The sequence below is a fragment of the Camarhynchus parvulus genome, chromosome 12 (assembly GCF_901933205.1).
Source record: "Camarhynchus parvulus chromosome 12, STF_HiC, whole genome shotgun sequence".
NCBI lineage: Eukaryota > Metazoa > Chordata > Aves > Passeriformes > Thraupidae > Camarhynchus > Camarhynchus parvulus.
Window position 1 is genome coordinate 3,074,574 of NC_044582.1, and position 21,835 is coordinate 3,096,408.

At 37.8% G+C, this 21,835-nt stretch overlaps 2 protein-coding genes across 6 annotated transcripts in view; one reads left to right on the plus strand and one right to left on the minus strand.

Moving 5' to 3' along the window:
- Positions 1 to 21,835, plus strand: part of CENPP (centromere protein P) — a 121,311-nt gene that overhangs the window by 26,062 nt on the left and 73,414 nt on the right. The gene's annotated exons all lie outside the window — the stretch shown is intronic.
- Positions 8,943 to 13,163, minus strand: OMD (osteomodulin). The gene is made up of 3 exons (XM_030956903.1): positions 13,089 to 13,163; positions 9,869 to 10,821; positions 8,943 to 9,335 (listed from the first exon to the last, which is right to left on the minus strand). Exons 2-3 carry the CDS (start codon positions 10,797 to 10,799, stop codon positions 9,016 to 9,018), a joined length of 1,251 nt encoding a protein of 416 aa, XP_030812763.1. The 5' UTR covers positions 10,800 to 10,821; positions 13,089 to 13,163; the 3' UTR covers positions 8,943 to 9,015.

The following is a 21,835-nucleotide window of genomic DNA, read 5'->3' on the forward strand; positions in this document are numbered from 1 at the left end:
GAATTTCTTGTGTTTATGTTGAGATTTTTAGACAGTGTCTAAATCCTTCATTAATTGACTTATTAGATAGTTTATTGAAAAATGGGTTACACAAAAAATACTTGCTTTGAATAAAGTTCTGTTTCAGTTTTACAGATAACTCAGTGAGTACTGTCCAGGTGTAGAATTTCCATCTGAACTATGAGCAGCAGTTTTCTGGATTTGTAATGCATTTCTTTCTCCCCCATTCTTTTCCTCATTATAAATTTTTGGCAGGCAGCACAAATGGGAGACAGATGACCAACTTTGAACATTTATAGAGTAGCTTTCTCAAGTCTTTAAAAAGTATGTAGCAATAAAATCTAGTAGGAATATATCCAAATTTACATTTCTCTTTTATTGTCATACCTTTTTCTTTTTTTTTTCCCTAGAGTAATACTGGTGATAAACTGTGGACCTTTTGGTTAAGTTTTCTTTTAAATGCTGCCTTGTTTAGCAGCCAAATGTCTGTAGGAAATCTGCAGAGTGACTACAACCAGTTGCTGTCTAAAATCTTTTTGGGTTTACAATACCACCACTTCTGAACTCGTTTGGATTTTATTAAAATGTTTGTAGCTTAGCTCATATGCAAATTTAACAATGGGGTAGTTTGGACTTTCTCTCTGGGATAATGCTGTGATGATAAAATGGAGATATGAAGGGAAGACTAAGAATGGAAATGGGGCCCTGAATCCCATTAGATGCTACTCTGCTGGAGCAATGACACCAGGAGTTTGGAAGTGGTGAAATTGCAGTGTCAGTACCAGCTTAGCATCCCTCCTGCCTGTCTGGGAAGTAATGACACAGCTCTGCTTTGTACTCGCCCTTTCCAGCTGCCCCCCATCTGCCAAACATCCACGTTAGGATTTCCTCTGTCTCTGGGGCATACAAATGTTTCCAGTGCTTAAATGTAATCAAAGGATAACTATTCCAAGGGAAAAAAACTACTAAGTGCTGAAGCTGAAAGCAAGATATAAAATATCAGATATATTTGTTATAGTTTTATGTTAATTTTTCTGAGTACTGAAATTCTAGATTTCACAGCTACATAGAATGTTTCAGGAATAGCTTTATCTTTTCCTTACATATGACAACCTTCAAAAATGAGGGAAAACTACTACATAAATGAAGCCTTGAAAATGTAGGAAGTCTTCATTTCAGGAAAGATGTGTTTGTTTTGATCTGCAAGCGGAGAAGAGGCTCTGAATTTTTAGACGACTTCAGGAACAGCTTCTGCACAAAATGTGAAAAATCTGTGTTCATCGAGATCACAAGATTTGGGTTGTGTGCTTATCACAAAAAGGTTGTCATGTGTGTACTCTCTGCAATACAGGCACCTCTCAGAAGCTCATCAATACTTCCTTACAAATATATTCAAAGAGGGAGATGTTAAGGAGTTCGTTTGGTGTGATGTCATCAAGGAGTAGCTCACAGTGCCAAATAAAGTTGTAACCTTGTCCCATAGTTCATCAGCATTGTCATGAAAGAAGAAAATATATCAGCAAATAATGTCAGATAAAACAAGTTTTTATCTGAACATATACCAGATGCTCAGATCAGCACAAGGATGGGGATGGTATGGGTGGCTGCAAACAAGGAAGGGGAGTATAGCTTCCTTCAACTGCTTTTTTCCTGCTCAGAGTGAATAGAAATAACCAAACTATCCAAATCATGTGAGATGAAATATGTGGTTCATATGCATTGGCAGTAGGGGAGCTCACAGGAAACACCCTGGCAAGCAGGGAGTGCTTTCTAGGCACTGGTAGTGCTTGGAAATTGGATGTATAAGTGTCTTTTGCTTGGACTCTGGTTACAAGGATCAATGTACTTGGAAGGAGGTTTTTTTTCTGGAAACCTAAGCCTGCTGTGTTGTTAACTCATTGAGCTCCAGTTTTTGATAAATATGTCCATGATGTGTTTCTTGATTTCCCTATGATGTCTCATTTGCACTGACTGATTTCCCCACAAAATACTTTCAGCTGTACTGACTGTTAGTAATATTAAAAAGTTATTTTTCGTAATTTTGTTGACATGGAATCATGACTTAAATTTGAACAGTAGTAATTTCCCTGTCATTTTGTAAGGCTATAAAGTGTAGCTGAAGGTGTAAATGAACCACAAGACTTTTTGTAATGCATAGAACCCAAGCCAGATTAATGGGATTGGATTCTGGTCTGTGGATTCTGCTGTCAGGAAAGCTTAGCTTTAGGTGAAAAGGGCTGCATACAGAATAGGTGTAACATTTGTTCCCCAAGGTTTTTCTTCTGTCATGTTAGACAACAAAGACTAGGAGGAGAAAAAGTTGAGAAGCTGGATGGGTGTGGATGGCAGAGGTAGGACAAACATAGGAGAGCACTACAGAAATTAGGGTAACTATCCAAACTATCCATGTTGCTGACTAAATCTTCAGCATCTGGGAAGGAATCTAGTATTCAGTTTATATGTCAATACAGAGGGGGGTCGACTTTGCTCTGTGCAAGACAGGTTGGAAATGACTTCTCCAAGGTGCCTGGAGGAATTACATGAGGGCAGGGGCTGGCACTGCCTATGTAAGGACTTGTGGTTGTGCAATGGGAGGCAGAACACTGGGAAAAGAAAAATGGGGAGGAAAAACCACAGGGCCTTACCTCTGAGGTGCTGAGGCAGCACTAGGGAGAGTCCCATAAAGTTCCTATCAAGATATTCCTTATGAAAGAAACCAAAGCTGAGATTCTTTTTAATCGTTCAGGTTTGTTCTATGTTTAGACAGAGGAAGTGCATTTTGTAGTTGCTTAAAGACCTTGGCTTTCATTTGTATCACAGTCTCTAAAGGATGATATTGGCAACTTCTGCCATTTCTGAGTTTTACTGTTTATAAGTGTTCTTGAGAAAAAAAGTACTCTGGATTATTGCTCAGCTGAGCTGTGCTTATGGTAGGTCCTTGAGTCCCTTACACAGAATACTCAAAGTCAGCGTCTTCTTTCGGCCAGACATCTGTGTAGGACAGAATGAGGACAAATTAGGAGAGCTTTTAAAGATTTTGGGGTATTTATAGACCTGGGCACAATGCTGGATTTTGTTTTGTGTGTGATATTTCTGCTTCATGTGGAAGGCAACATGTTGGAGGTTCCTTGGGTAACTTGTGTGGAGTGTGATTTAAACACCTCACAATGCTGACCAGCTGTTCTGGATTGGAGTAATTATAATAGAAAAGGTTTTATGGGGGAAAGGCAGCTATTGCACCAGCCTGACAACATGTACATAATCTGTAAGCAGTGAGAGATTGACTGTTAAAGAGGGTAAAAACATTAAGTGATGTTAGAACTGAACTCCATGGTTCTATTTTTATTTTCTCCTTTTGTAACCTAAAAGAAATAACTTTTTGGAATGGTTCTCTACACAAGTTTTATTTTCTAAAACACACCTTTTCTTTTGATATTTATGTGGGATTAATTCTAGTTTCTAAAACTACTTTTATCTTTTTGCTGCTACATAAATGTATGATATGAAACTTCTCAGACTCCTTCATTCCCTTCTGCTTTTTGTTAAGGTCCCGATAGAGGGTGTAAAAATAGTTTTTAAGCTAGTTTAATGCCAGTAATGATGATGGAGTTGCATTTATTCTGGGAACTAAAAATATCCCAGAGGGGGGAGGAGGGAGAAATCTCCTGGTTTCTTTGCTGGTTTGAGAACTGAAGGTGATGCTATAGAAGAGTCGTGTCAAGCAAAGTCAATTCCAACTCCGCTCCCTTGAGGGATGGAGGAGGGTTCAGAGGTAGTATTAAATGTAAAATAAATGTCTTCATGTCCTAGAGAGAAAATGGAAGCATTCTTCAACATTCAGAATCACTAAAGAAGTACCTGAAAGAGTTATGCGTAAACACCTCCAGATTTTTATGAAAAGTTGCAACTGTTTCCAAGGCTCAGTGAATGCAATCAGTTTAGGTCACTGTTAGGGCCACCAACTGCAAAATGAAGACAGCTGAAAAATGACCTAGTGATTGTATGAACATCCTTCCATATGTTTCTGATTTATAGTCAGAATTTTTTAAGGCTGAAGACATTACCTTTATTTCTTGCATTTCTGGAAAAGAAAAGCTTTTATCAGTTACTGTGTTATAAATGAATAAAGCACATTGCAAAAATCACGCATAATATTAACAGAAATCAAACTATGGTTAACAAATACAAATGATAACCAGAGTAACAGTGCTATTTACCCAGACCTCTCTGTTAAACACATGTTCTCCTGAGCTTTGCTATGTGACATCAGTTATATCCTGAAACAAAAGCCAATCTACTCTGCAATTTATTACAATTTCTTAGAATTCCTTCCAGAATTGGCATTACTTCTTTATGACAATACCATCATTTGTTGAGAGCTGTTACCCTGTCCACGGGGACATTTGAGTCAGGGCTCCAAGAATCATTGGCCTTATCCATATTTTACTTCAGTGTTCCAGGCATCTGTTCCTTGTGTTGTTCATAGTATCTGCTTTACTGTGTTCATGGCTCATCTTCACATTTATCTGTTTTCCTTGTGTTGTACTTGTAGAATAGGGGAATTGATTTTGTTTTTCCTCTGTAGATGATGAATTAATGTACTGAATTACAAGGTTGTGTTTCTATTTATTTTCCTTTTAAATTAATTGGGTTGTTAGAAATATAAATTTTGGGCAAAACAGTTAAAACATTTAAAATGTTTGTATTTGTGGAATTCCATAAGTTGCAATAGTGTATACACAAATTGGCTTATAGCTGAATAGTTCATACTCTTGCAGCAGTACTGGAAAATGATAGTGAAATCTCTTCAATGGGTACGTTTTTGGTTAAAAATATAGTATATTCCCCTTGCCTGCTTTTCAGGTAGGAAATGCCTATGCTTATGGCTCACAATGATCAGGTTGGGCAACAAAGAAGGAAATGGATTTGTATAGTAAAAGTGGAACGTGAATATGTTAAACTAAGTCAGAAAATGTGAACTGTAAAACATCTGTTTTCTCTAAAGGAGCTTCTGTCCTCATCCACATCACTTTTATTATCAGAGTACTGAAGCAAAGTGTAAAAAATATTTATCAGGAAAAAGCAAAATATATTCCCACTTTTTTTGGCCTAAAGAAAGGAATATAAACAGTTGGATTAAACTAGTTTTATTTCTCTTTCTTGTGATTTTTATAATAACTTCTGGTGGTTGGCACTTTACCTGAATTGTTCATGGAGATGCAGAGTTAAACCTTAGATCAAGCTTTGTTTCTGTATTTTCTGACCATCCTGTAAACAAACTCATTAAGCTATTTCATTGTTAGGTTTTGCTGTTACTGATGAAATAAATAGCAAGTTTAGTTCTTAGTTTATGAACCTGTTTCCTGCTTTAAAAACATTGTATAGATTGTAAGTAAGTACCAGAGCAAACATGAAGCAAGTTTGTTTTACACTGTCTCAAGGCAGTGGAGGGAGGAGCAGAACCAGCACGTTACCACGGTTCAGGATAGTGACAACATAGAACTGCTGTGGAATTAATAATAAAGGTTAGTGTGCAATATCCTGTGTGCAGCAGTGCCCATGAACAGATGCTTCGGGAAGACAGAGAATAAAACAATGATGTATGATCCTTGTCTCTGTCCTGTCTTCAAATGTTCTTTCATTCTCCAGCTATTTTCAGCTCAGCACTTTTGTCCCTACTGTGTTTCCTTTAATGGATCTCTTCCAAGGAACACAATTAGTGTCTGTGTCTTTTCTCAACACCGTGTGTAAAACTGCTGCTGCACCCACTGTGTCCTTGGGTACATGGGACACAGGAGCTTCATTTGATGGCTCCTTCCCTGGTACTGGAGCAGATCCCAGACCCTTGCTGTCAATGCTACTCATAATTTTGTGGGTATCTTCTGTATCCCCCTCAGCCATCTCATGGCTGAGCCCTAGTGCATTCCATGTTGTTGATATAGAAGCCAGTCCTTACCTTGGGTGACCTTGCTCTAATCCTTTCCAATCATGCCCTGTGTAATTACACCAGCTACCTGAGCCTTTGGAAATCAATACTGCCCTTAATGTCTGGGTGAGGCACAGATTCATGGCAGTGTCTTGGTGTTTTCCTGTTTTCCATTTGTCTCTGGTTACTCCCTACATCTGAGTTTCCTTTTTGTGACTCCTGGGTGCTGAGCCAGCTCCTGAGTTTTCACTGAACAACTATTGCTACTGAAGCACTTCTGAGTCTTGCTCCCTGAGTGGTGTTGGTGAGTTCATCCTTCATTAGTTTTAATGTGGAACTAAGATCATCATTTCCATGCACATCACTTCTCATTTAACTGTGATGAGCTCCCTTGGCTGTTTTAGCATCCTGAGGACTTTTGCAGCCATTCTCCAGCAACACTTAGCACTCATTGTTGGCATCTCACTTCTCAGCCTGGTTTGTCTATCTCTTGCTAGCATTTTAAATGGAATAAATTCCAGCACAGGCCCTCTGCAAAGTTCCCACCAGTGGGATTCCCTCCTCAGCAAGAAGTGACCATTTATTCTTAGGCTGTTTCTCATACTTTATTTGATTTTTGTTCATGATGTTGCCTTTTAATCTGTGGCAACTTTCCTTAAAAACTTTTAGGAATTTTTGTAGGCTGTTTGGACCAGGATCTCCCTTTTCCACATCCTTCACGATTCCCTCAGAGAACTCCAAGATATTTGGAAGGCAAAACATCATGACTTTTACAGACAGCATCCCCTGTGTTACCAGAGCAAATTTCACTCAGCTAGATATCCATTAATCCAGTACTTTATTAAAATTTTTATTTCTTTCAGGCTACTAAGTCTTTAGTTCTCTGTGTACTGTAAAAGCCTTTCTGGAATAAGTGTCCTATATGCTACAGATTATATGATAATATTAATTGAAAGAAAAGTGAATTATAATAGTTCTGCTTGTAATACAAATTTCATGTTCCACCTGAATGAGTCAAGTGTAATAAGACAGCTCTGAAGTTTTCAATAATTTCCAGTCTGACTTTGAAAAATGTATATAACATCAATATTTTGAGTTCTACTTTAAAACTAAAGCCAAGCTTTGTTTCATAAATGTCTTGAAAAAGCAAAAAGTTTGTGATAAAATATGTAATATTCACTATAGTGGGAGACTGTTCTTTTATTTTTAAAGCTGAGCAAGCCTTTCAAAAAAGCCTTTTATTTTAGATTTGCATTTTGTGCACCATTCACTTAAAATCTGAAATAGTTGAAAAGTTAACATACTACATGTATGTATTAATAAAGCAATAAAGTTATAGATATATCTAAATTCTTGGATATAGTGTACATAAATGATATTGAGTACTTAAGGAATGAATGAATGCATGTATATGTTCCTTTTTCAGAAACCCAGAGGTGTTTGAGGGTGATAAATATTATTATTTTTAAGCAGATATTCTGTGGCACTGTGAATTTGTGAGGTGATCACAAAATAGTTTGCTATGAATATTGGATCTGCTCAGAATGCAGATAAGAAAAAGGGGAAGGAGAGAGGAGCAGATTTCTCCAGTTAGTTGGCTGAAGATCCACGAATTAATAGCAATAGAATAAATTTTGTACCCACAAATTCTTACAACCAATTGTCCTAAAGGCTATATATATTCTTAAAGTTTATATTCATAGCTTTACAATAAATCTTTCTCTTAAAAAGAAGTAATTATTTTCATTTTCTTAATATTTCAATTGATACATCAGAAACCATAAATATGAACATGGGCCTAAAAAACACCCTAAAATTCTAAGACAAAAAATGAAAACTGCCTTGCTTCTCAAATTCTAATAGGAATCTGATTACATTGTACTTTAAGTATAGGACAACTGCATAACATTATGCAAAGTTGGTAGTATGATGTATGGATCTATCACTTGCAAAAATTTCATTTAGCTCATGAAAAATAAGGATTTTTTTTCCTCACAGCTAGAAAAGCTCTATCAGGGAAAAAGTGCTGAAAAATAAAAAAGTGATAAAAAAAGGCAGTAAAGTGCTCTATAGTGTTATCTTTCCCTGTAGTTATCTGGATCTATTTCTGGGCATAAGACATAACAAAAATTTGCATAGCTCAAAGTTTTCTTCAGGTTACTTAAAGCAATGTTGATTGTACTTTGAAGCAGAATACAGCTAATTGGTATTAGCTGCGCAGAAGGATACATTAATAGTTAAATTAATAGTTTAAAAAGCCTGCAATGCTTTTCTTTTTTAAATGCACAGATTCCATTACATTTCTACATGTCTTCTGAAATAACATGGGCTGAAGCATAGGGAAAATATAAATGCTAATGGTTCAGTTGTGTTAGTGCACATGCTTTTCCCCAGATCCCAGCAGCTTGGTGAAGAATTATTTATTGCCTGTGTTAGTAATAAGCTGAAATCTCCTTTGAAACACTGTGATAATTAAAGGACATCCAAAGAAGTGAATATTAGAATACAGCTTGGCAGAACACTTGAAACATAATATGGGGAAGGTTTGAAGCTCTGTGTTTGTGATGTCCTATTCCAGTTAGAAACTGGAAGAAATATCTGTATTTCTGGGAGATGTGGACGAACCTTGTGGGAAGTAGTTTGTAATCTCAATCTCTTGTCCTTTTCTCTAGTGCATCTCTTTGCTACTGCTGTCAGCAGTAGGATGTAGAGCTGGATGGATTTTTGGCCTTAATCAGTTGTTCTTATTGAATTATGACACTGATGTATATTTTAGTAATTTTGCAAATGGATCACTTTAGAACAGAATTTCAAGTCCATTTTCTTTCACTTTGGCTGCTCACCCAAAGGTGATCCCATCATCAACCCAGGTTATGTGTCAGACCTTTATCTAATGCTCAGGTGAGTGCTCTTTGTTCCTAGTGTTGTTTTTTACTACACCACTAATAGGGCATTTACCTACTTTAAACTCCTATCTCCACTTTATAGATTCATCTTGAATATCCCAAACTGCTCACTTGTTCTAGGATAGATCTGAATAACCCAGACTAATGAGAAGTTTCTATATATACTTATTAACAATGATTACTTCATTGATAGTAAGGATGAAAATAGCTGTCTTCTGCTTCATGATCTTCTTCAGTTTCTTGATTGAGCGTTTCATGATTGTCTTCTGCTTCCTGGAATTCCTCTGGTGTCAGAAACCGCCGGAACACCGGTGTTCTGAGCTGGCTTGGCCTGCTGACAGTGACATTTTGCTCTCCATAATAAATGGTTCTGATGAGAGGGAAGCAGAAGAAGGCGTAGGTGCTGATGGGGCTTGTGAGCTTGTTCTGGTCCACCCGTATGTAGGTTAGCTGCTTGATGTTCAGTGGGTCCAGAGTTGGGCACATCACAGTAACATTGATGTCTGTAAGAGAGTGAAAAATATGAATTAAACTGCAAAAAGTGGTTATGTTTTATGCCTATTGCAAAACTGAAACTTATGTTTGAAATTTAAAATGGAAAATGTTTTTGTGGTGCACAGTAATATAACCCTTCTCTATGTTTTAAACGAGTTTTGTAACTGACAATGGTACCAATTTGAGGGCTTGCAAAATATAAGGTTGTGAGGTAAGGGATTTGTAATTACTGTTTTATGAGAATATTTTAATAATTCTTTTCCTCTGTGTGTTTTTATCAGTTGCTAACTCAGAAGCAATTTTAGAAAAAAAATTTAGCTGTTACATGAAAAACTGGATAACTTTTACAAAGAATTGTGAATTAGAGGAAAGCTTCAAAAATTAAATCCTCTCTAATTTCAAATTGGTCTCAAATGACTGAGGATGTGCTTATATTGCATCCCAAAGAATATAGGATGATATTCTCCCCATGCTCCTCCCACAACCAATGCCAAAATCCACTAAGTTTATTCCTTTTTACAAAGTTTAACCATCAACCTACTTTCAATTTCATTGTCTTCAATGTACAAATGCTGCAAACTTCTTGGAATATAGAACACTTGTTTCAATTTGTTATGTCCAAGATTAAGTTCTAGAAGGTTGGGTAGATTGAAGGTGTCGTTTGGAATGTCCTGCAGGTTATTGTGGGACATTCTCAGAGCAATGATGTGGGGAAGTCTGTGGAAATAGTTTTCTGGAATATGAGAAATGGAGTTATTTTCAAGAGAAAGATGCCGAAGTGATGGTGGCAGGTCAGGAGGCATCGTCTGTAATTTGTTGTTGCATAAATTGAGCTGCATTAAATTTTTCATGTTTGAGAAGGGTTTGTCTTTGGATACTGAGTCATCAAGTAAGTTGTTGCAAAGGTCAAGCGTGGTCATGTTGGGCAATCCTTCCAATGCATTTGCAGGTAACCGGGAAATGTTGTTGAAACCAAGGAGGAGTCTCTCTAGAGAACTGGGCAGAGGGAATGGAAATTCTTCCAATTCATTGTGTTGTAAATGAAGTTGCACTAGGTGTGAAAGTTTGGCAAAAACACCATGGTCAATCATATGGAATTTAATATTGTTGTAGCTGAGGTTAATTTCCCTTATGAAGGTAACATTAGTGAATGGTCCTGCAGGCACAGCTTCAATGTTGTTGTTTTGCAGATAAAGTTGTTGGACATGACTGGGGATGTTTGGGATTGTCTTGAGTTTCCTGTGATCACAGTACATGGATAAGGGAAAAGCTGGTGGACAGAAGCATTCCTTGGCACACTCAACTGGGAAAGGAAAACGAGCTTCAACTTGGGCATCTGGGTTAAAATAATATGGACCTTGGTGATCTGGCTCCCCACCATATTCATCCTCAAAATCATAGTCTTCATACTGGCAAAAAACCAAAGCAGCCCAGAGGAGGTGGAGGATCAATAGGTGCCTCAGAATCCCCATATTTAAATTGATACGTTGTGACCTGTTGATGAAAAGAAACATTAAGTTTTAGATAGTTATGAAATAAATAGCACAGAAGTTTTAAGTAGCAGCAATATCTAATGAAGTAAGTAGAATAATGCCTTTTTTTGGCAACACAGTCTGTGACATTACTAGGAAACCCAAGTTCTGATCTGTACCTTCCACATAAAAAATTTACTGTCCTTGAAGTAAACAGAGGTTTTCTGGTCTGACTTCAGGCAAGTCAGCTGTCCACCTGTGCTGTGCTTGGTACTGAGGGGTACCATAACAGGATTGTTTCTATAAAAAGAACATTGAAATAGATTACTTGGAAATATTGTATGTTATGTAAAGTAGAAAGCTATGTGGCTTTGCAAATTGTATGTTCTGTGGCATTTTTGTGGTGTTTTTCTATTTTGCACAAAACATGACTGACTTGGTACTGTGTTAAGGATGATGTGATTTCTCTGTTCCATTATTTATTTAAAGCCAGTGCAATTCAACCATCGTGCACTGCCCATGGTATAAATCTTTAGTGGTAAGTTTTCTTTGTAGTCTTCTGCTTCTGTAATCATATGTTCTTTATAGATGTGAACTAATTTACTTCCCAAATACCCTTCTGAGGTGAAATCCTGATGTTGTGAAAGGCAAATCATTTTGCAGGTCAAATTTCTGATGCTCAAAGCCAGTCTAACCTTTTAGAGTACTTTATGCAGTCAAAGGAACCATATTATTTGGCAGAATGAGAGCTGTGAATCATGTCAAGCTGTTCAATTTAAGCAGCAATGAGTCAAAATGTTACATTGCAAGTCAAACCACAGAAGTCATGGAAAAATTTAAGAGACTTTGCTCAGTATACCCTGAAGCAGAGAGAGAAAAGCAGTTATTCTCTTTTTTTTTTCATATATGTTTTGTACCCAAGGGACTCTTTGTCAATATTTGTTTACTGAACACTCTCAGTAACAAAGGAGATGAGACAAGTAGTCATTTCTGGTGGTTCCTAGTGGTGATTACCTAATGGGTGATGTATTCTATGAACTGAACAGCACAGAGAGAATTCTAAGAAGAAAAGTAGTAACAAACTATTGGAATTTGCTGCATCCTTGCAATTGTGCTGTGTGCCACAGCCTGTGTGTGCCAGGGCTGGGTGCCACCATGGGGCATTGTCTAACCTGCATATCTAACTTTGCATTTGAGTGCAGTCCAGTTTCATAACTGATGAAAACCTTAAAACCAGGTTTGATTGGAGTCAGGATCTGCTCTCCAGGTAGGTCCTTTGCAAAGCCAGGGACTCCATATCCCTGCAGCTGTGTGGGATGTCTGAGCTAATTAAGCAATTAGCAGAGACAAAGAGCAGCCTTGCACCACAGTGCTGCATAAATGCACTGTGCTGGGGTGAGAAGGAATTCTGTGCTTCAGGAGGAATTTGCTGGGTTTCACATTTCAGGCAGTGTATATCAGAATATCTTCTAATCAGTCCAGTTGGTGTCTATCTAAACTCTGTTTCTAACTCCCACAACTGCCTTCTGGTTTTGTGGAACAGATCCCAGTCTGTCCCCTTTCCCTATTTCATGCTCTTTATTTCCTTTTGATTCCTCCCTCTTCAGTTGCAGTCTAGAAGTTGAGCTTCACCTTCTGGTTCTATTCTCTCAAGTCACAAAACTTCCGATTAATAATTTTTGTTCTTGGTGCCACAGTTGTCCTTAGAAACCAGGAAGGACAACCCAGGTAAGTCTTCTCACTCTGAGGAATAAGGCCATTGTGTGATTGATCCAATTGCCATGTGGACAATGTGAAGAGAGCTCCCATCGTGTCAAATGAAATGGCAAATAAGAAGTAATATGTACCAAAGTCTGCACAGGTTTAATGGAGAGTGAGGAGCTGGTTTTGGGGAGACATTTTGATACTTTGTCTGTACCTGAGTATCTTACTGATAGAATAGTAACTGTCCTGCCAGGCTTGCAGGTGGTGTCTCAGAGCACTGGGACACTGACACCTCTTATGAAATATTTCTAGGAATTCAACTAGCTTTAAAACACTCATGTCAGGCGAAACTTGATAACAGGAAATGCAGATCAGATGCACACAATATGATAAAAACATAATTACAAAGTTGAAAAACAATAGAAAATCTTAGAAGCTTGATTCTTTACCGCCTGTAATCAAGTCAGAGCTCAGTAATTGTATTTGCAAGCAGAAAGCTAAATATTATATAACATGCATGAATCACTCTTTGCTGAAAAATAACGCAATCAGTTCATTTTATTCCTGCTTACCAAGAAAACTTACTCTTTGGACGTCTGAGAAGTTCAAGTTGTAGAGGGCAGCAAGTTCTTGTGCTGGTGAAATCGTCTAAGACATAGCCTACTCCAGCTGGAGGAACAAAAGGTCTGTCTAAGCCATATTTTGTGGGAAGGAGCCTTGTGGGAAGGCAACACAAAATAACAGCCTTGTGGCCCCTCTTCTGATTTGCCAGTAAAATCTAAAAAACTGCTTTGTGCCACATCATCACTTGCTGTAGATGCTGTGTCATAAGGCTGTGAAGCAATTTCTCCTTTGTTCATATTGAATCCCTTCAATATAATTGGCAGGATTCTTTTCTTTAATGGGAGTTACTAACTCCCATTAAAAAAAAAAAAAGAGAATAAGGCTTCAAAAATGATTACAGAGGTTATTAGTTCATTGTGCGGGTTCAGCTGCAGTGATTCAGTTCTGTGAAGGGTTTGTCCTCTGAGGATGAAGTTAAGAAACAGTAAAAAAATTAACCTTACCAAAATCAAGGGGAAGCATGTGCTGTAAGTAAGTTCTTAGAAATCTTCCTTATTTTGCCCCCACAATGTCCATGTCCTTTCTCCTTCCTGCAAAGGATTTGTTCTCTACATTGCTGTTGGTGTGGTGGTGTTAAAGTTGAGCATTCACAACAACTTTCCAACATCTTTTTTGCCAAATTGCATAGAGAAAGCATAAATCTTGTGCAAAGGGTAATTAGGACACGAAACAGAAACCATTTTGCTCAAGAAAAATATTTATCTTAGGTTTTAAGAGGAATTAAAGAAAGAAGGTACAGTTATCTGCCTTTGCTGCTGTATGATACTTAAATACCTGTGATATATGCAAAGAATGGAGGAAATGGAAATTTTTTTTGGTGAAGTGGTTTAAGTGTATGATTTATCCAAAGCATTTAATTATGCTTTAGGCTTAGTAGAAGAATTACTTTATTTCAAAATCTGTTCACAAGGAAGAATCTGGTTCTTAAAAATTCTTCTTAAAAAGTGCCTTAGAAGTATCATAACTTTTTTTAAAATGCAGTGGTCAGTTTACATTTTTTATCTTTGAGCTTCATGAAGCTGATGATTTGCTCAGCCTTTTCAAGTTTCTTCTCTAATATTGAGGACAAGAATACATATAAGATAATTCATGTGTAATTCTAACATTCAGAAAAGCACCAGAAGTCATGACCAAAGTGATATTGTAAGGGTTGGCAAAACTAGAAATAAACTAAAGCAGTCATGTATTTATGTAGGGAATGCAGAATACAAGGGAGAGGTTGAAAGAGAGAAATTAAAACTCCATAGTCCTTGAGTAATGGTGCCACAAATAGTTGAATAGCTCCATTGTACCACTAAATCAAAACCAGTAATTATTTTTTTCTTAAATAATTCATAGAATATATACACAGTGAGAGATGAAAAAAGCCCCACCAAATTTTTTTATGACCAGTTGGTAAAATTTTACTGGCTTCTACAAACTTTGGGGTTTTTTAAGCACAAGACAAAGAACATGGCACATATTTCTGGAAGCTTTGTTCTAGTAACAGTTATAAGTAAAACATACATAAAACTATTTTATCCAAAGATAAAAATCAGCGTTCTGATTTCATACCTGATAGTTTTGTATTGTTTTCTACTACTGATTGTCCCAAAGTCTCTTAAGCTCTTAGGAGATCTAAAAACTCATGGTGAATTTAAAAATCCATGGTGGCAGGACAGAAGAGTCTGTCCTTTGAAAAACTGTGGTGAAGCTCTTGATTTGAAGCACATTGAGCTTCAGAGGCTGTTGCAGCTCTAGCCATGGAATATATTAAGATTCAGTTCCTGTTTTGTGGCAAGAGCTGTTTTGGAGACAAACAAGTCTATACTTTGTGATCTTGGTCAAATCGTGTGGTTTGATCTTCATTTTCATTTGTGGTGTGGCAGGAATTTCCTTACAAGTCAGATAATGAGGGGATTAAATTTAGCATCCTTCATGTAAGACTTCGTGTTTCAAAGGCTGTAAAACTTTATTGAATTTTCAGCATGTTTTGTTTTTTAGTTTTAAGAATGCTTTGGAAGGAATTATTTTTAATGTTGATTTGTAATTTTTTTTTCATCGTTTTATTTATGCAGTTGTGATGCAAAGTGGGATGTATGGCAAGCTGGAAGTCTGAGTTGACTTCAAGCTGATTTATTTTCTTTAGTTAAACTTGGATAGATCCTTTTCATCAATTAAAATCTTTGGAATTTCACTGTCTCCATTAACTGTATTCAACTTATTAGACTTTTCAGCTTTTCCAATTTTGTTTCTGAGCTGAAGACACAAGAAAGGCTATTCTATTATTTTATTAATTTAAGGGGTTTTAGCTAGTTGAGTATGGTCTAATTAACGCATCTAAAATTTCCAAATTTCAGTCAAAATGTTCTTGGGATAAAGTAGAAAAGATTACCAGTGGCCTTGAGGTGAATGGCCCTGATAATAAGAAGGTATAAATTACTTTCAATTATTGGGCCTTTTCCTTATATTCACTGTCTGACTGTAAAAGATTCTTAGGTTTCTTTATGTTTGGTCAGTTTTCCTTGGTAAGTTCTTTTTCCTTTCCCTCCAAAATTTATAATGGTTCCTTATGAAGTATAAGGGGGAAGTGTATTTTGTTTATAGAGGGTTTAGAGAACTCAAATTAAGCCAAGCTGGGGAAGTTAGACCTGAGGACTGTGCTGGAAACATGATCTTAATAGAATTGCGCAAGTCTGGCCCTGCTTTCAGATGTCTGAAAAGGCCTCAAGCTCAAAATTTAAAAATCCTCAGTTGACAACTTGGAAGGAATTCTGTGGTTTAGATAAGAATTGGTGATGTTTGTTCCTGTGAGTGAGGGCACAGTAAAAAAGGGAGTGCACAGTCAGATATAACAAGGCACTGGGAAGGCTGTAATTTGGTTCCTTGTAAAACCTGTGGGTAGGAAACAGCTGGAGGCAATGTCACTGAGGCTGGGCTGCACTTCAAAGCCACACTGTAGGCACAGAAGCTCTTGGCATCCCAATTTTCAGGCCTTAACTGGCAGCCCAGCACTGCTGTCAGCAGCCACCTGCAGCCTCTGGGAATTCCAGAGGTGCTTCTTCCCTGTGCTTGCCTTCAGCAGAGCTGACTGAACATCGTAGTGGCTGCTGGATTTATTTACCCTGTGCCAGAACTCCTCTGAAAAGTCACTGACTGCAGTGTAGAGCTCAGCAAATTGAGATGCTGAAGGTGTTGTTCTTGCAGAGCCTCCAGCCCAGCCCGAGCCCTCCCAGGCTTTGGTGCTGTTCTGCTCTTCATGGAATGGAAGTTCCAGGAGAGTGTCCCTGTGGGAACATGTGTTTTTAAAGGTTATGGAAAAGGGGCCATCAAATCATATCAACAGAGCTGAGACAAGGCCTAATCTGTTTAAAAAAGCAAAGGAGGACAGAGCTGTGCCCTGTGTGGTGCTTTCTGTTGCCTCTGACCTGAACCTTGTTGTGTGGTCCCTACTTATTTCTCATTTTGTAGGTGGTATTATGAGATCCAAACTCTGGCAATCCACATCTTGTGCAGCCTGTTTTCAATGTTTTGCTTTGTTTTGCTAAGAGCTCCTGGGAAGAACATGTTGAGCAACTTAAAACAGTCAAGCTTATTGACCTTGTAGCATGGGAATTAATTATAATCTCATAGGAAATTTCTGAGTGACTTCTACTAATGAACAGTGATACACTGAATTTTTAGGGCTGAATTCACTAGAAGCATCTTTGCATCTAGAAGCAATACATTAGGAAGCTCTGATCTCATTAGATGATTGGTTACACTTGTGCATGGACATGTGCAAGGAACAATTGGTACTGCAAAAGCAAAGTCTCAAATTTCCTGGCATGTTCAAATTTATATGTGAGGCTTTGTGTATGACAATATCAATTTATGGTAGTGAATAGTTGACTTTGAAGGACTGACAGAAGAGGAGGGATGTAACATTTTTCTGAATATATTGCTGTGTTAGAAATCTTAAAAGGATTTAATAGTATATTGGGAGAGGTTATAGCTCTTTAAAATATGGATTTTACTTTCTACAGTAGAGGCATCTAAATAGGGTTGTGGTGTACTCATCATGTTTCACTAACACAGCAACAAGTAGTCATAAACAATTTACACTGGAATAATAAAACAAGTTGAAAATTGATGTAAGCAATATTATCTGTAGCAAATAGTGTCTGGTTACTCTAAAATACCCTGAACTTTATGAAGTTATAAATCTGAGCTGAGGAGAGTCACTGTTGTCAGCTGACACTTGTGTTTTTAGTAATTGAGTAGCTTGTTTAATAAATATGCTTTGTGTTATACTCTGTATTTTTATACAGCTGCTTCGGTTGCTCCAAGATGACTTTGGGCTGTGTTTTCCTCCCATGTGGAGTTCTGGGAATAGTTGTCTGGTTTTGCAACCACTGTTTACTGGTGCAGGTATATTCGTTTTCTTGAGGCAGTATTAGCAGTTGGACCTCAAACTTTAAAAGAGTCTTTAGTTTGCCTGATTTGTGTCTTATATAAAATTATATTAATGATCACAGTATGTGGCAGGTGTCTTGCACTCACTAATAAACATTGTAAATAAAAGAACACAGTGCTCTGGAAGGGAAGAAAGTGAGGAAGGTAATGGAGCTGAGTGTCTATTCCAAAGCAGGCACTTCTTATTTATTTTGAGCAGAACTGGTGACTTAGTGCCCTAAACTGGTAGATGTCTAAAAGAGATCATGTGAATTCTACCATAATAATTTATATTAATACCTTATTCATTACCTTGTTTTGTTCATTTATAGCTAGGAACTTCCTGCAATTTTGGTTAAAGAGTTAGAAAATGTGCTTGCAACTTCAGATTGTTCTCAGGTTTGTATCCAATCTGAAAATCAAATATTTATAAGCTTTTTTAGGCACTTCCAGGCAAGGATAAAGGGTAGTTGTCTAAGTTATTTGCCAAAGCATTCCTGAATGATCATGAGTAGGAAAATGTTTTGCATTAGTAGAAATTTTCCCCTTGTACGTGATGGAAAGTGCTTCCTATTTACTCTTTGGAGTATGTTTAGGAGTGATGGTCTTTGATTTTACAAGGACTACAGGATGTGTTTCTTTTCTTAAATACCTGTTGCTCTAGAAGTATTCAAACAAATACAACTGTCCAGCCTGGTGGGGCAGAGGGTTCTGCCAGGCAGCTGCTCAGCTCTCTCCTGTAGTCTGGAAATGGAAGATCAGCCTTAAAGAGGTTCTTAATGTTTATTATCCCTTCTTTCTTAAAGAGAATAAATCCTCTCCTTTTAGCACAAAGCTTATAATGCTGGCACCACGTTGCCTTTATGGCCTGCAGTGCAGTTCTTATGCAGCCAGAATCTGTGACTTGGAAGCTTTCACAGAAAGACCAGGTGTTATTACACATCATTCTGTACCCTGGCATATTGTCTTATAAGGAAAGATATAATCTCTCTACCCTTGATTTCCTTTGGTTACGCTCCATTTTGATCTCCATTTTGTTTGGACTTTCTTTAATGTTAATGGTCCTTTGGAAGCAATGCTTGTGCTTGACGTATAAAATAAATGTGTGTTTTGATTTATGGGAGTTAATCAAATCAAAAGGGTTTCTCTGTGGTTTGAATAATTTGTGAGTCACAGCTCCTCCTTGGCAGAGCTCTGGGGGGGTCTTATTTTGATCCAATCACTCTGGCTGGAAGTTGTTTCTTCTATTACCTGTTGTGGGATTCTTAAAAGGCTTTATTGAGAAGGCTTGAGCAAGGCTCACACTTAAACCAGCACTCAGAGAATCACAGAATGATGAAAGCTCATCCAGCTCCAGCCCCTGCCATGGGCAGGGACCATCCCCTATCCCAGGCTGCTTCAAGCCTTGTCCAACCTGGCCTTGGCTACTGCCAGGGATGGGGCAGCCACAGCTGCTCTTTCCATTTCATTAAGGAGGAAACGTTGATCTGGACATTACAGACTTTCCATAGTAATTTGGCAAGTGTGTCCTTGTTCTGTCTTGCTTCCAACACCTTCTCTTGCCTTGTTCTATTGCTTTTTGAAGAGTGGAGTAAATGCTTAAAGCTGTTTGTAGCCAAAATATAAGCATCCATAATGTTTTTGTTCTAAAAAAATTAATTATTAAAAAAATATTAACTGGGTCTTAGTAAGGGAATGGCATGAAATCAGTGCTTTGAGTGATTAAACTTTAACAGAACTGAGCTGATAGTAGTAGCTCCCTTTAAAAATGTCACTTTTAATGCAAGACAGCTGTCCAGATCTCCCTCCACATCTTTGCCAAACATTGGCGTAATGCTGAAGCTTCTAAATAAGTCTGTGTGTTGTGAAAGCAGCCCCAGAATGGGGACTGGGGTAGTTGTTTTGAACTGGTAATGACTGAAGTAGATACTGGATTTAGCCATGGTGAGATGTTTGAGGGGAAAGGTGCCTTTTAGAAAGACAGAGCAGTGCCTTTACAAAGCAGTTGCACGTCTGACAGATGTGTTTTCCATGCTCACATTTTCTCCTCTTCTCAGGTTCCTGTGCATTCTGATTTTGGGAGGGAACTATTCAAGTGGGAAGCATACATTACCCTTTCTGTCCCAAGCAAGGCACTAGAAGCAGTATGAATCCATAAAACACAGTGTTGCTAAGGCAAAGCATTCCTGAAATAGGAGTAATGAAATATTGCCTTGCACATGTGTGCTCCAATGGAACGCTCTCAAGGAAAACAGCACCAAGAGTTGTAGTTAGTTTATGGTAAGAAACATTTTATCTTTTTAAAATACTCACTTTGTGACTTTATCATAAATAATGATAAAGGGCTTTTATAAAGGGTGGCTACTTTTTTTCTTCCATCTATTAGAGGGAAGCAATAAGAAGGATATTGAAGACTGGGTTTAGATCAGACTTAGTTTCTACTTTTCTGAAATAAAAGATTGTGGCTTTATAAATGCTAATTATTAACTGTGGTCCTGACAGGGGAAACAAGGGATCTCTTGGCATTCTGGTTAAGAAAGTGCTTTTGGGGTCTGGTGTGATAATGGTGAGGTTTGAAGTGTTTTCTTCTGTGTGGCATCACAACAGATTTTATCTTCCTATCAAACATCTCAAATTTACAGGCCACTGTACAGGAGCATAGTTTGTCAGAGGGATCATTAACTGCCCAGGTTAGGTAGGTGCTTGTATGGAAGTTAGCCCCTAAAAGTACCCTGATTCTTTCATCTCAAAATTCATCCTCTTACATGATGGTCCTGTAGGTTCCTATTAAAGGACAGCATTCTGCAGCCAGGGACTATGGGGGTAAAATATTCTACTTTTGTACTGACATTTAGTGTTGCTGTCTTTCTGAAAGTTATCTGACTTTCTTTTTCTATGTTAGTAATTTTTTTAATGGAGTTAAGTCAAAAGGCTTTTTCCTTGTAAAATCTAATATCTGAGGAAATATAAGATACCAGTAATATTAATTTACAGGAGGGTAACATCTAAATAGAAACTGAATGTATTAGCTTAAACTATAAGTGAAAAATATGCATTTCAAAAAGCCAAGTAAGCTTTCCTGAAGTTATTAAAGTCTAGGTATTAATCACTACATTTTTTTAAGCAAGTAATAATTAAGCTGCATCACAGTATTGCTGCTGAAGAAATTAGTATAGACAGTTGCTTTTATTACTCTTGCAGAATACTAGATTATTCTGTCACTTCCTGAATCTGGACATCATCTCACAAGGTTGATATATAAATGGTTTCTTCATGCTAAAAATTAGGCCCTTTTTACCAACTTGTGACTGCCTCCTTCAGTCTGTTCCTCGTTTTGCCCTGGAGAATAGAAAGAAGATAAGACAGAGCTGACAGAAAGATAATAATGGTGACTGGATGTTCTTGGTGGCCTAAATAAGATACAAATTTTGGTAAAATGCTATCTTTTAGAATGGCAGGCCAGTTGGGGGTTTTTTTCCACAAATGAGTTAAAGTGTTCTGTGAAGAGTGTTTCTGGAACAAAAATATTTTCATTGGTCTTTATGTTTAAACAGCTTTTGGAAATAACACCAGCTGAAGAATTAAGAGGCAAGTCTATGCTTGTGTCTGTGACTTGCTCCCTCTCTGTCCCTCTGGAAATTTTCCATCCTCTGGCAGCCTGACAGTTCGAGATTTTTTCCATTCTTAGCAGAGACTGTAACACTGTAATAGTTCCTGCAAATGTAACTGTGAGGAGAAACTGTTGATTTCAGTGTTTCTGCCTGGTTCTGATAGAAACCTTTGTGCAGGCGCTGGGTAGCACAGGTGGAATGAACCAGGTGTGGGAATCACTTCTCCAGGGGCTCTTTGTTTATCTGGTTACTCTGGTGCATCCAGGCTTGTTCAATTCCCTGCTGCTGAGCAGGGAGTGTGGGCAAAGCTTGGCTGCCTGTGGAAATGTGTGAGATTCTCATCAAAACTGAGTCCCCAGTGCTGCTGTGCCAGAAATCTCATCATTGTCACATTTCCCCTGCACAGGGATTTGGGACAGGAAAGTGTTCATGCCCAGGAGAACCTGGCTGTGTGGGGGTCCCACTGCAACCACAGCAGCACAGTGGATAAATTTAGAGCCTGACTGTTCACTTGGGTAGGAATGTTCATATTTTATGTGAAAAATTGCAGCAAGGCTGTCTGCAGCAAGGCAGCATGTTCCATTGAGCCAATCTTTTACTGGCTCACGTGGGCTTTGAGAAACATCCCAACTTGCTTCAAAATATTGATTAGTTTTGGAAGTCTCTTAAATATCATGCAAGTCT

Bases quoted from the DNA above. Each gene is read 5' to 3' on its own strand.
- OMD (XM_030956903.1), bottom strand. From the start codon at position 10,799: ATGGGGATTCTGAGGCACCTATTGATCCTCCACCTCCTCTGGGCTGCT. The intron at 9,336-9,868 runs GTAGGTTGATGG...ACTCTCTTACAG, and splicing joins TGAAGACAATGAAATTGAAA to ACATCAATGTTACTGTGATG.